At 41.6% G+C, this 14,869-nt stretch overlaps 1 protein-coding gene and 1 non-coding gene across 2 annotated transcripts in view; one reads left to right on the top strand and one right to left on the bottom strand.

The window, feature by feature from the left end:
- Positions 1-191: 191 nt before the first annotated feature.
- On the bottom strand, positions 192-263 carry trnap-agg. Its single transcript has one exon. It is a non-coding gene; the product is annotated as a tRNA-Pro (tRNA).
- A 482-nt stretch (positions 264-745) lies between these two features.
- The window catches only part of fam114a1 (family with sequence similarity 114 member A1), a 20,558-nt gene continuing 6,434 nt past the window's right edge, over positions 746-14,869 (top strand). Inside the window, exons 1-11 of the mRNA XM_037674961.1 lie at positions 746-793; positions 1,895-2,221; positions 3,530-3,602; positions 3,739-3,989; positions 6,832-6,966; positions 7,094-7,246; positions 7,322-7,463; positions 9,430-9,515; positions 9,747-9,923; positions 10,034-10,173; positions 10,348-10,420. Of these exons, the coding sequence (XP_037530889.1) occupies positions 1,901-2,221; positions 3,530-3,602; positions 3,739-3,989; positions 6,832-6,966; positions 7,094-7,246; positions 7,322-7,463; positions 9,430-9,515; positions 9,747-9,923; positions 10,034-10,173; positions 10,348-10,420 (1,551 nt within the window). The 5' untranslated portion in view covers positions 746-793; positions 1,895-1,900. The remainder of the gene's footprint in view (positions 794-1,894; positions 2,222-3,529; positions 3,603-3,738; positions 3,990-6,831; positions 6,967-7,093; positions 7,247-7,321; positions 7,464-9,429; positions 9,516-9,746; positions 9,924-10,033; positions 10,174-10,347; positions 10,421-14,869) is intronic.

Here is a 14,869-nt window from a genome sequence, read left to right as displayed (position 1 = left end):
TAGTGAGGTTATGTTTCTTAAGTAAGGGTTCAATTAGCAATCTTAAAGCTCTGTGATACGTAACCAATTATTAGAGACAAATTAAGCGAATATAAAGATTGCTGTTTTGTGTCATCTAGTTTTCCTCTAAGTATTATAAAAATCAAAGTAAAATTAAAATATGTTGAGTTTAAGTTAAAAACATAAAAATAGGGCTCGTCCGGGATTTGAACCCGGGACCTCTCGCACCCTAAGCGAGAATCATACCCCTAGACCAACGAGCCACTGTGCTTTTCCGTTTCCAATTTTACTTTATAAAATATATATATAAATATATATATATATAAGTCGAACTGATTTGTGTTTTTGATCATTTTATAACTTGAAATTGTTCACCACTTTTTTTTTATAAACTAAATGACGAATAAAATGTCTAACAGGCCCTTTCCTCTTTAAACATCGGAGTAAGCAAGATGCTTCACTCCTAACTACTTCTAATTTAGCGTCTCGTGACTTCGTACTTCTACTTCTTAAACTTTGATAAATATAAGTTCCGGGGGGAAAATATGAAACAAACTTTAAACAAATACCATGTTGTATGTGTAATTGTCTTTAAATTCTGTGAAACTTCGTGTCTATTCCAGAGCACATTAAACGTCGTCGTTATAGTCTTTTTGCATCAGAGCAGACGAAGCCGAGTCAGCAGGAGTAGCCGTGAACTATCTTGAGTAGTTTTGATCTCTGGCGCTGTCACTGGCTCGCGGCCTGCCGACGTGGCGGGGCGGAAGAGGAGCCGCTGGCTGGCACCGAACGGGTGAGCTGCGTTGTTTCTAAATACAAAGATACAAATTACAACTTTCCTCTGTTAAAACTACACGGACCGAACTTTCTACTTAACCAACTATTTACGACGTTTCTAATAAAACTGCTAAACGTGTCTGCGTGTTACTTAAAGGATAAAACATAAGCTGTCTTTGATATTGGCTTAAAAATAGTTTTCTTCTAAGTTATACTGCTATTTTAAAGGTTTAAACCCCGTTAAATGAAATACTTATTTTATTGCTACTGACTTTTGTTGATAATTGTTGTATGAAATTATTAATTTCAGGTTTAGGCGCCAGGTCACTTTTACAAAATATTTATTCATTTTATTGCTTTGCAACTTTTTAAAAATAGGTTTCAAATAAGAAAATTGCACCTTGATAATGCAAAGCAGTATATTTATCTTGTGCATGCATTTTATCAGAGACAACAATATGATAAATAACTTTTTGGTTGCCAGAAAAATAACTTTAAAACATTAAGCGACAATAATGAAGGGAACAGGTGTACCTGCAAAGATTTGCCACAAGATGGCGATGTTGTTCATAAATTAGTTTTTTTTTTTTTAAGCACAAAACTCACATTTTCCATTCTGCATTTATTTATTTTAGTTCAAATGTCAGATATTTAGCAATAAAATCTGTGTAATTTTTTTAAAAGTGTGGTTTCATAAACACTTTCTTGGTGGCGCCATGTGTTTTTAATTGCTGTCTAATTTTCCCAAATAGATTGTATTTCAAACAAGATTGTTTTTAAATTATCCTTTTTGGTCACCTTTAGATCTATTTACTAATGCTCACAGTGAGTTTAAAAGCTGCAAACCGTAAAATGTTACTAGAAAATGTTACGTAATCAACCTTTACTTGAATATTATGGTAAAAGTATTTAAATATAACTTTTTCTATTGAATTATTGATTGACTCAGCCTTTGACCTCGTGTTTTGCAGTTCAGTCATTGGTTTTGTGTTTACAAGAAGAGTTGAGTAAGAGTTCTCTGTCTCTCAGTTGTTTTTCCTCTTTAAATATTTAAATTTCTGATTGCAAATTAAACACATTTAAAGAGACAATACAGATTAATAATACGTCTTCTTAGATCATCATGTCCCAGGCTGCCACCTCTGATGCAGACCCCTGTACGGACTGCGGGCCTCCATCTGGACACCCTCCCCACACTGATCCTGTTCCCTGTCAGGGTGTCCCAACGTCACTCGAACCTCCATCCGCTCCTCTGCAGTCTCTCATTCTTGAGGCTGTTGACCTTCCACACTCCACGAAGCAGGCTGCGGTGGAGGACACCAGCGCCCAAACTGAGACTTCAGAAGGTCGAGGGGAGCTCCAGGGTCCTGAGGGTCCAGGGACTGAATGTGACCAAACGATGAGTCTGGAGCCAGAGGCAGATGGTTCAGAAGAGGAGGAGAAGGTTTGTGTCTTAACTTTCTTATCTGGTCTTTACCAGGTTCTGAAATAATTCAGTTCTAACCTTCAATGTGTAAAAACAGAACAAATCCCACCTCATCATGATTTATTACACAAAACCAGAATGTCCAAAGATGTGTGATAAACCAGGTCCTCTCCTTGATTCAGACCCATCTTTAGCAGCAACAACTTTATCTGGCTCTCTCATGATTGTGTAGGAATGTTGTCCCACTCTTCTTTACGACGTCCTTCACTTCATTGATGTTTGCAGATGTTAGTTTCCTATCAGCTCTCTGAAGGTCCCACCTCAGCCTTTTAGTCGAGCTGAGCTTCTGGACTCACTGGATTGTTGCTTCACCTCCATGCTTTTCTGATTCGGCCGCTCTGGTTCGCTGCTGTGTCTGGGATCATCGTTCTGTTTCATCCTGATCTGGTTTGATCCAAACTTCAGTTGGTCCCAGTCCACCGAGGAGTTCATGGTGGACTCGAGAATCGCAGGTGCTCAGGTCCTGTGGCTTTAAAACCAGCCCAGATTATCACCCCTCCACCTCCGTGCTGACAGTTGAGATGTTGTCTTTGTGCTGACATGCTGCGTTTGGTTTTCACCAAGTTTAGAGCAGTGCATTATGGGTAAACATGTCTCCTTTGGTCTCGTCTGTCCACAGGACATTGATCCAGAAGTCTTGTGGTTCATTTAACTTTACAAACCTTCATTTTCTTCAGAGACTTTCTCCTGGAAACTCTTTCTAACTTATTTAGTATTTTTCTAAATGTCCTGTGATGAACTTTAACCTACAACCTGCAAACAGACGCTTGTGGAGCTCTTGGGTTTGCTGTCCTTCTGAGCGTTGCACAGTCTGACCTTAGGGGTGAATTTGCAGTGAGGTCCTCCTCCTGTGATTGGAAGCGGGTTTAAACGTTTTCCACCTGAGAATAATTCTCTGTAGAACGATGGACTCCAGATGTTTCGACTTTGACCGTTAAGCTTTCTAACGAGCAACGACAGCTGCTTTGCTAAGGCCATTGCTGATCACTTTCCGCCCTGGTGTTGTGTCAACATGCACCTGTATGCTCTAGACCTGAAACCTGACTGTCTGCCTTTATTTTGTTACATTAATTTATGTTCCGTGTCAGAGTTCATGCTTCAAAAAGATCATACATGTATACTGAGGCAGATGGGTTTTTAAAAAGAGTCTTACTGTCCTTCTTTTTTTAACCTTTTTATTGACTAAGCAGATGTTTTGGCAGCAATCCTGCATGTGTGTGTTTTAAAACGGATACCGTGATGAAGGTGATGTTCTTGATTCTCCAGCAGACAGAAAAGAGCTGGGGAGGCTGGAGCTCGTGGGGGAAATCTCTCCTGAGCAGTGCCACCTCCACTGTTGGTAGGTCTCCTGTTTGAACTTCTTACCCCTCGTTGTCTGGATCAGTTTTAGTACCGGGTCGGACTCCACGTCTTATGGACGTATAAATAATCCTGCACACACAAAATCCTGTAACTGTCCATTTTTCTGTGCGCAGGGCAGAGCCTGACCTCCGTTAAGGTGAAGGCAGGGGAAGCTCTTCGTCTTCACAGGACCTCCGTAGGCGAGGAGGCGCAAGAGGAGGAGGAGAAGGGGAAGGAGGAGGAGGGAGCAGAGGAGAATGTAGAGGGAGGAGGAGGTGAGGAAGAAGCTGCTCCATCCAGCTCAGTGGAGTCTTCATCATCAAGAGCTGCTGCAGAGCCAATCAGAGGTGTTTTCTCTTCAATCACACACGCTGTGCAGAACACTGTGAGTGAACACACACATACACACACACACACACACACACACACACACACACCATGACCCCTCACATATACAGTATACTGTAAATCATCAGCCGTGAGTTAATAACGGGTGTTTCTTCAGTCACCTCGATGAGTTCTGAGTGTTGGTGACCAGTTGACGACTAAGAATAAAACCCGTTATTTTCCTGTGTCTCGCTCGCTGGACTCTGAGTGTTTGCTACAAACTAACCAGCCGGCCCTGAGGCCACGTTTTTTAAGGGCCGTTTTTAAAAGTCGCAGCTTATTTGTTGCGTCCACGGCCTGCTGAGCTGCACTCTTGGTCCTGCTCAATTTGTACACGCCTCGGCAGACGCTCACACGTTTATTCGCTTGGCCGGAGTTTACATTTACCTTTAGACCAGTTTTCCAGTAATAGTGTGAGTGTTTTATGAAGCAGCTGTTGTGATCCATTTGTCTTCCGTACGTTTTTCAGCGTGATTCTCGTCCTGCAGTTTTCAATCTGTTACAACAAATCATCAATGAAAACATTCAGCTCTTTCAGGACAATCCTGCTATGACTTTTGGTTTTGGTGCAACTTTAGTTTTTTGAAATATTTGCCACTTTTTCCTCAATAGAAAATGAATGGAGCTCATTTTACCTCCTTCACATCTTTAGATCTGTTTACAACCTTTTACTGCTCCTTTCACATTTTGTTCTGCTTCAGCTTCTTTCAGCTTCCTTGTGAAAATTAAAAAAACAATTCAGCTACTTTCATCTAATTTCAGCTTTTTTTCAGCTGTTTTGTGCTCCTTTCAAAGCCTTTCTGCTAACTACAACATTTTTGTGTTTCTTCTAATTTCCTTCTGCTAATTTCAGCTTATTTCTGCAAGTTTCAGCTTTTCTGCTATTTCAGCTACTATTTAGCTGTTTATGCTAATTTTAGCTTTTTCAGGTAATTCCACATTTTTTTGCACTCGTTGATTTTATGTATTTTTTGTATTTTATTACAAAAATAACAATCTGTGATATATCTGATGAAGATTATGCATAACAAACAAATGAATAACACATAGCTTTGCATCAAAGGTCTAGTTGGTTATTCAAATCAGTGAAACTTAAAAAGGCAGATTTTTGGACTGGTTCTGTTTGTGGAGTAGTTAAAATTGTGTCTAAATGAGCTGTAGTGTGTAAAGCAAGATTATTGTGATGTATGATCACCAGAAAGTTCATTGAAAGTCTCTTTCCTACCAGAATGAGATGGTCAGGAATGGTCCAACAGTTGCTTAAAAATGGTACCAGCCCAGATGTTCTGGTGACTGAGAGGCTGATTTTTCCTCAAAGTTCACCTGTCATCTTAGAGGGATGAGGGTCCATATGGGAGTCAGCTGGGATTTTTCCGCTCCTCTGCGGTGTGATGGTTCTGGTAACAAATCTCAGGTTAATGCCAGGTTCTGGTTCTGGTTCTGCAGGGTTTCTTCTGTATCTTTTGGTCCCATCTCTGTGCAGAAAAGATGCTTCTCTTCCATGCAGAAACTGGGTTTTCTTCAGTTCTGAGCTCCAGAAGCGTTTAGCAGAAGTTGAGAAGTAGATGTGCTTGAAGTTGAAGACAAAGAAGTTGAAGATGACTTAACTCAACTGTCTGTGTGTTACAGATTGACTTTGGTCCACCTCTCGGAAGAGGGATGGTCCTAACTCTTTGTCATGTTTTATAACATCTAAAGTCCATTTTCTCTGTCTGCCTTTAAAAAGTTACTCTTCTTTGCGACCCGTCCAGGGTGTACCCCGCCCCTCGCACAGTGATTGCTGGACATGGGCACCAGCGACCCACGTGACCCAAAATGGAATAAGCGGGTAAAGATAATGGATGGATGCAATGTTCATCAAAAGGTGTCGCTGTTCATCTCCTGAAAAGAAAATGTCATTAAACAAAGGGTTCTTTAAAATGTGTTATCTTCATGGGAACCCATCCTGGGAGTAATACTCATTTTTGATAAAAGTTAAAGTCTCAGCAGATGTTTCAACTTTGAGGTCAGTTGAACCTGAGTCCCTCCCGGATGATCGAGCTTCTCACCCTGTCTCTAAGGGAGAGCCCAGACATCCTGCGGAGAAAACTCATTTCGGCCACTTGTATCCGAGATCTCGTTCTTTCGGTCACAACCCAAAGCTCATGACTATGGATGAGGGCAAGAACACAGATCGACTGGTAAATTGAGATCTTCGCCTTTTGACTCAGCTCTCTCTTCACCACGACAGACCTGTACAGCGCCTGCTTCACTGCAGACGCTGCACCTATCCACCTATCGATCTCTCGCTCCATTTTCCCTCATTCGTGAACAAGACCCCAAGATACTTGAACTCCTCCACTTGGGGCAGGACCTCCTCCCCGACCTGGAGTGGGCACTCTACCCGTTTCCAGCTCCAGACCATGGATTTGGAGGAACATTGCACCATTTGGGGTTAAATAACTTGTTGCCAGCTGAAAGATAATCGCCCATGCAGTAATGATCCAACAGGAGGCTCGTACCTATTTGCTTAGTTAAATCCAGGTGGTGACTTTGTTTTTTTTTTTTGGCCAGGCTGTGTATTGATCTGATTAATTTAGTTTATTTTATGGTTACTTGTCATCAAAATATGTTTGACCAGAGTTTATAAAATAAGTTCACTTCATTAGATAAATCTTTTGACCTAATTTTCTTATTTTTCTGTATTTTGAATTACATTTGTCTGTTGGTTGCATTCTCGTTATATTTTGTAGCTTCATCTCTCACAATCTGAAGTTATTTAAAATGTTATTTTTCACCTTCCTTTTGATGGGACCTAAATGTGCTTTTCTTTGGCCCTCCTTTTGTTTATTGTCTCTAAGGGGAAGTCGGTCCTCAGTGGAGGTCTTGATGCCTTGGAGTTCATTGGAAAGAAGACCATGACGGTTCTGGCTGAAAGTGACCCGGGTTTTAAAAAGACGAAGACTCTGATGCAGAAGACGGCCTCTCTGAGTCAGGCATGTGGACGCACACGCACAAACAAAAATCCAAGAACAGGTCTCGCTCTGAGTCCACCCAGCACTGTTTTTACATCAAAGCTGGTGATTCTGAGTGAAAACCTGACGTTTAGCTGATTCTTTCCAGATGTTGAGGGAAGCAAAGGAGAAGGAGCGTGCACGTCTGAGCAGCCAGCTGATCGGTGCACCCACTGCTCACTATGGGATTCTCTTTGACGACTACCAGGGCTTGTCGCACCTGGAGGCCCTGGAGATCCTGTCCAATGAGAGCGAAGCGAAGGTAAAACACAAACACCAGGCTCAGATCAGAACCAGCCTGATTATGCGCAGTGCACATAAATCTACGTGTTCCTAGGTCCAAGCCTTCCTCTCCTCCCTGGTGGAAGAGGAGCAGGAGGAGGTGAAGAAGGAGCTCATCTTCATCAAAGATATTTTCATCAAGCAGCAAGAAGAAGAAGATGAAGAAGGGGAAAATGGAGGACAGACGAAGGATAATGGTGATCTAAGTTCCCAAATACACTGTTCTACTCCTTTATGTGAGTGACCCGGACCAGATGCAGGCCCTGAACGCTGACCCGGGATCAGCTGGTCTTTGACACAGTGAGAGGAGAGACGCCTAAATCTCAGGTTTTCTTCCACTTCGGTAGAATACTTCAGAGTGTTAGAAGAAGGTTTCCTGCAAAAGTGCAACGTGAATGCTCGTTGCTGAATGATTTTTGCTGAAAGTTGCTGAAGAAGTTGAAACCAGCCGAAAAGGTTTCATCACCAAATTGTTAATGCAAGTTTATTTTGAACAGCTGACATTTGCTGAAAGCAGAACAATAAAGGCAGAAGAAAAACAGCAGAAGTGTGTAGAAAAAGCTGAAGCTGGCAGAGAGAGGCTGAATATAGATCACAAAAAATCTGAAATTAGCAACAACAAAAAAAAAACTTAAATGATCAGGAAAAGGCTAAAATTAGCTAAAAAGTAGCAGAAATTAGCAGAAAGAGGCTGAAAAGAGCCTAAAAAAATTTAATTATTAGAAAGAAGCACAAATGGCCAAAATGAGCACAAATAAATGAGCAGAAAATACCTAAAAACTAGCAGAAAAAAAGTGGATACGAGCAGTAAAACGTTGAAAAACGTGACGGAAAAAGCTAAATATTAAAAAAGTAAAGATTTCACAAGTACCAAAAATATTTGTAGGAATGTCCTCAAGTAGCCAAACGTTTTGATGCATGAATTGTTGAAATAGAACAGAACTTGCTGAAGAATGGATCTGAAGAGTGAGAATGATTCAGAAACGTTCACACAATAAATGATAGATTATAGCTCACACAGGAAAATAAACATTTTTTTATATAACGGTTGTTTCTTCACCCGAGCTAAGGAAATTAGACCATACCAAACCTGCCATGCTGCTGTTTGTGCAAAGGTGATGCATAATAATCATCTTACCTGGGTCAGATAGCTAATCGGAGCAGGACAAGACCCAAAGTGGGTTCTTGTCATCTTAAAACAAGTGTAATCTGAAAAGTTACATAGTATTTCATACAAACACCTACTTTAACACATTTTGAAGACCTTATCACTGCCATAAGTTTTACATTACACACATTATTCTCTCAAGAATGCTGGAAGTGATACAGCTAGCTGCAACTATTTGGACTTGCAAACAATCGATTTATTTGTAAATAATCTTATGGTGCAAAACTGACAGCAAAGTAAAAGGGTATAAAACAGTAGCTGTGTAAACCTTTTATGATATTTTTCAGATTAAGGATTAGCTCATCAATCTGGTTAGCGTTAAACTGCATTCTGAGGTTTAAAGAGCTATCTACAACAGGTAAAATATTAATTATCCATTACCTCTCTACAGAACCCGTCTATAAATGCACTGCACTGACATTAAGTGGGTCAAAGTCTATAAAACGTAACAAAAATTAAATTAATTTGTGCCGTCTGTTGGTTGTTGAGCTTCACAGTTTTATGTGAGGGTCTCAGATCCCTATCCCACATCAACTATTTCACAACCAATTAATTTTAATTGTCTGCTTATCTTATTTTAACTCCCACATGATGCCGTCAGTGACTTCATGTTGCTGCTTTCAGCTTCACAGCTCTGTGTCTCCTCGTTTTCCTTGTTAGTTAAAAATGTACAGCCGCCTTTAGCGAGGGGGTAAACCAGTCCTGATCCAGCGTCAGCGTTCGGGGCCAATGACAAACTCAGCAGAAATGATCCAGATACTGAATGTGCACGTGTGCCATGCATGTTTGGCTCTAAATGTAATTTTAAAACGAAGAGTTGAAATTAAATGGGCATGCAAGAAAACAAATCAGGTCCCAGCTGCAATCACAGATAATTTTAACGTCAGCATGAGGGCGGTGATGTGGCAGGAGCTGCATGAGTCCTGAGTTCAGCTCGTGTTGTGTAAACATGTGGAACATGTTTGTTTTTGTTTGTTTTTGTTTGTTTTTATCAGCTGCTGACGGCGAAGAGTTTGTCAGCGTTCTTACCGAGCTGCTGTTTGAGCTTCACGTCGCTGCAACGCCAGACAAACTCAGCAAGGTGACACACACGTGAACGCAAAACTCAGAAACACACACACGCAAACTCAGCCACGGCCTCGATAACATCCTGCTCCAGTGTTTGGAGGTAATATCAAAGAAAGCTATCACCTCTGAAGATCCTCCACATAATAAAACTCCCATTCATAGAGTCCACATTAGCACAGAGTCATGTACGTGCATCTCATCAGCATACATCAGAAGCTGATGGGTGGTAATTATGCACCTGCAGGCTCGCATGAGGGCCCATGAATGGGTGAACAAGGTGGAGCAGCCTGTCACTACGGAGACAGTTGTCAAGGAAACGCAGGACAAGCCAGGAGGAGAGGACTTGCACGAGGAGGAGAAGAAAGATGGAGGAAAGGAGGAGGAGGAGGAGGCAACAGAGAGCGACCCCAGATCTGTGGAGGTCATTTAAACCTTTAGTTTTTTTGGTTCCTTCCACCACGGTCCCTCTCAGCCGTCAGAGCCTGAACAGATCTGATGTGTCTGTTTTGTTATCCGTCTTCCTCTCTGCAGGTTGTCTACATGTCGGCTGTCGGCTGTCTGGCCGAGGTGACGGCTCGCAGCATCGAGCAGCTCCACAAGGTGGCAGAGCTCATCCTCCATGGCCAGGAGCTGGAGAAACCAGCTAGAGACCAGGCATACATCCTCACCAGGTACCAGCAGAGGCTTTAATACTGCCAGGACATAAAGCACTAATCTGTCTCGGATGAACTATTACAAGGATTAGGGATGATGATGTTAGGGCTACAGAAGATGTTGGGTCTTCACTGAGCAGACGTGTGTTTTAAATAAACAAAGCTCTCTTTAATCCATCCGTTCTGTTTCAGGTTGACTTGTGCCATGTGTAAAGAGGTGGACCACTTGGCTAAGAGGTTCTCCGATGTGCTCCTTCTTGTCGGGGTCAGTGAGAGTTTATCTGATTATTCTGTTAAACATCAATGGCCGCCCTGAACGGCCTGGGTGTGCCTCTGTTTTCATGAACCACTGGACAAATTTTCATGACACTGAGAAACTAATTGGATGTACGTCTACAACGGGTACGTTTTTGGTTCAAGGTGGCTGCCACAGCTAATTGACCCCATCAAACACAAAAATGGCTACAATCAACCCCCACCACCACACCAGGTGCTAGTTGAGTCATCACCAACTTGTTTTAGCTGTATACAAACCCTTATACAGGTATGTAGAGTGTATAACCCTGACCTCTAACTCAGGGGTCTGCAACCTGTGGCTCTGGGACCACATGCGGCCCTTTGGTCCCACTGCAGCGGCTCTTTGAAGCTTTGACCAAAACTAACATGAAATTTTATTTTATTGGGTTTTATACCTACAAAAGAAGAGTTTGAGCAGTTTTCCTGCAGCTAATGATGCAACTAATACAAAGAGTGACATGTTGATTAAATCACTTTGTTTATCCATCATCCAGCCTGAACTTCTCTTTAAGATGGATAGCTCCAAACAAATGTGATGAGTCAAGTTGATAACAGTACCTGCACAATATGTAGCTACTTTGTAAAATGTGTCCTTCAGGGAAGAGTGTAACCTGGATTAAAAGTGTGGATCAGTGTAGTAAAGCCTTCGTCTTCAACCATCGACAGAGGCCTCATGTCAGTGACGATCATATAAGGATGTTTCAGTGAAGACAGCTGCTGCTGTGGTGTCCATGGTGTCTGTCCATCATGAAGTGTTGTTGTTTGTTGTTGTTTTCTGGAATGAGAGAGTAAATATGTATTATAGCATAATTTATAGCAACTCAAGAAATGCCTTGTTTCACTTACAGTGTTAGGTTCAGGCAAAAGTAGCTAAGAGCAATTAAACACACACATATAAAATACTTAATTACACACATTGAGTAGATGTAATAAATTACTTTAATTCCTGCTTAAATGCAATTCATCCTGCCATACATGCAGTGTCTTCAGACTTTGCCAGCAAATTAAAAGTTGAAGCTTAATCGTTAAATTAAATTAAAATTAAATTAAAATATTATCTTTGTGTTAGATTTATTTATAAATCCCATTTAAACACTGCGTGTACCAATCAAATTAAATAAAAAGTAACACATGTTCTATCACCGTCATTAATCAGGAAACAAGCAGCAGCTTCATCTACAGACAGACTGACGTTACGTTTTCTCTCTTGAAACAGAACAATGTGTTAAATTGTAGAGACTCACCTGCAACACGAGTTGAGAGTGAAACATGTTGTATCAGCTGCAGCTCCTTCCTCCTCCTCGTGACTCCGACATGTTTACGTTTATCTCCGTGGTTCTCTCGTGTCGGCAATTTTCAAAGCTGCATGTTTCTCAGTTTTTATCTTTGTGAAGAGCTCCCACACTTTGGACGACTTGGGTCGAACAGTTTTCGTTGCGTCGGTCATTTGAAAATTTACTTATTTTCCTTTGAAAACAGCTTCTGCTCTGCTTCCGCCTCTCCCCTCGCTCTGTTCAACTCGCGCTGCAGTTTTTTTTTTAAAAACTTTATTCAGTCAGTCAGCATTGACAATGAACTGCCCATGAACAAAACGGCTCCGCAGCGCCGTGAAAGATGCATAATCACGCGACACAACGAATCGATAATGAAATTCGTTGCCAACGCTTTTAATCATCGATTTTATCGATTCGTTGTTGCAGCCCTAGATCATTGTAATATTTAGTTTATTTACATAATGACTTTAATTGCTGGATGTCCGGCCCCTGAGCTGCTGGCTTTTACTATACTTTTCGGACTATAAGTTGCATCTTTTTGCATAAATTAACAAGTCCTGCGATTTATATACCGAAGTGACTAATATATGTTTTTTTCCCATATTTATAACCAATTTTTGGCTGAGATCTTACGATTTCATTCATTCTGACATGGAAAATATTGAACACTACCATTTTCAGCCGCTAGAGGGCCCTCGACTCATATGGCAAGCCAAGAATCTTATTAATAGGTTGAATGAATAAATGAATAGGTAAAAGTGGCTATTAATGAGACACTTGGCTTGCCATACAGGACACCTTCGTTTCGCTCCGGAACTCCTGGAACTTCATTTTGCTGCGCCACCCAGGCAAAATGCAGCTTATTTGACCATTAAAGTGCATTTATTAAGCAAAAGTTCAACTGAGACACACCTTTACTTTAATGTCGAGCAAACAAATAATTGTTTTTAGGTTGTTATCTTGTTTAATTTTGAAGAAATGCACAGCGAGTCCTCCGCGCTCCAGCAGACGCAAATCGATTTTTGAAATGAAGCTTTTTTTTTAACCATTAATTCAATTCAATTCAAAAATACTTTATTAATCCCAAAGGGAAATTATTTGTTGTTGTAACTCGTTATCCTCATTTCATTAAGAGATGTTACAGATACTGATGGCTGTAGACAGGAAGGATCTCTTGTAAAGGTCCATCCCACAGTGGATCTTAAGAAACTGGCTTAGATGCCGTCCGATCCGTCCACCCAGACTCAGCTGGCCTCTCGGTTCCCCCGGGCTGTAGGACCGCCCGACTGCTGGGCAGAACTCCTCCCAGAGCGATGGCCACTCCTCCCAGCAGTCTGCCGAGCTCCTCATCACTGTGGACCGCCAACTAACAATTAAAGTGCATTTATTTATTTATTATTTATTTATTAACTATTATTTAACCAGGCAAATCTCATTGAGATTACAGATCTCTTTTGCAAGGGAGGCCTGGACCTGAAGGCAGCCTAACATGCATGTTTTTGTTCTGTGGGAGGAAACCGGAGTACCCGGAGAAAACCCACTATTAAGGAAAAGTTAAACTGAGACACACATTTGCTATAATGTCGAGCAAACATATAATTGTTGTTTTTAAGTGTTGATCTTGTTCAAATCCTCCCATACACGCTCCCGCAGCCGCCATTTGGCAGCCAATCGATTTTTGGCAGAACACCGGCCCGCGTTTCCGGGTCATCAGCGGTGACGTGCAACGAACGCGACGCGTCAGCGGTGACTCATAAAAGACGCTACTTAAACAGCAAAGCGACGTATTTATGTTTCTTTCCACTTTATTAGACATAATTGTACTGATGCGACTTATATGGCGGAAAGTACGGTAGTAACTGTGGCCCCCTGAGCAGTTTAGTTGAACAACCCTGCCTTATGCTTTATTGCTTCAAAGTTGGATACCTAATTATTTTTCCACAAATAAAAGGTCTAACATGAGCCTGCGGAGTTCAATGTTTTAAAATTTTATCAAAATTGATACAAACTTTTTTCTTTGTATAAACATAGTATTTTATTTTGTCCTAAAATATAAAAATATCAATAAAGGTTAAAACTTATTATATACTTTTAGTTTATAATGGCACGCCCACTGGCTGAATTATCCCCCCCACGCACACACACACACACGCACACACACACACACACACACGCACACACGCATACAGACAGACACCCCAACAAACCTGAAGTGGCCCATGAGCCACCAGTTGATAATTGCAGTTGAGCAAGTTACAAAGACATTTTGCTTAGAGAGTGAAAGGGCAGAAGTGGTTCTCTTGATCGAAAAGGTTGGGGACCCCTGCCCTAATCCTAATCCAATGGTCCTCAATCCTGGTCCCCAAGGGCCACTATCCTGCATGCTTTAGATGTTTCTCTGCTCAACACACTTGATGTGGATGAATAAGTGATGAACAAGCTTCTGCAGAACTTGAAGACCTGCTGATGAGCAGGGAAACAAGTAAAACTTGCAGGAAAGTGGCCCACGAGGACTGAGGCCCACGGCTTTAATGTAAATAAAGTGATTACTAAGAATCATCCAGTGTTGTTGCCGTTGTTTGGCTGCTCCTTTCTTAAGGGGGCAACACAGCGAGGGAACTCTCATGGAAGATTTATCGATTGTTTTACACTAGATGCCCTTCTTGACACAACCTGGGCTCGAACCTGCAACCTCAGGATTACAGACCCATCCTGTATGATAACATTATGCTGGTAAATGTAAATAAATCATTTGGTTTGCAGGGACTTGGTCGTCTCCCAACATCTTTCAGTGTTGCACACGATTGTGCGTTATGTTGCTTTCAAGATTTGGCCCAAATAGTTATAACTTCATTTGTAACGAACCCCCAAATGTCTGGACCAAAATCACCACAAACACCAAGACTCGGGTTAAAAGGTTTATTTTTCTTGGTGGGGCCTTGCCTCTCAAAGTGAACCTGGCTCTGGTGTCAGTCTCAGGGTAAATGACTGGAACGAGTCTAAGGACAGGGAGAGAACGGTTAGTGGCCCGACAGGAGACAGAAGCAAAAGCAAAAGTCAGAATACGGAAACCACTAACCGTTACTCTGTCAGGAGGGGGTTCAGAGGAGCTGAGACGTTCTAGCACGGTGGGATCGCTGCAG

Source organism: Nematolebias whitei, chromosome 3, assembly GCF_014905685.2.
Source record: "Nematolebias whitei isolate Nwh7 chromosome 3, NemWhi1, whole genome shotgun sequence".
Classification (NCBI taxonomy): Eukaryota; Metazoa; Chordata; class Actinopteri; order Cyprinodontiformes; family Rivulidae; genus Nematolebias; species Nematolebias whitei.
The sequence above is the reverse complement of the archived record's forward strand: the minus strand, read 5'-3'. Positions and strand labels throughout refer to the sequence as shown.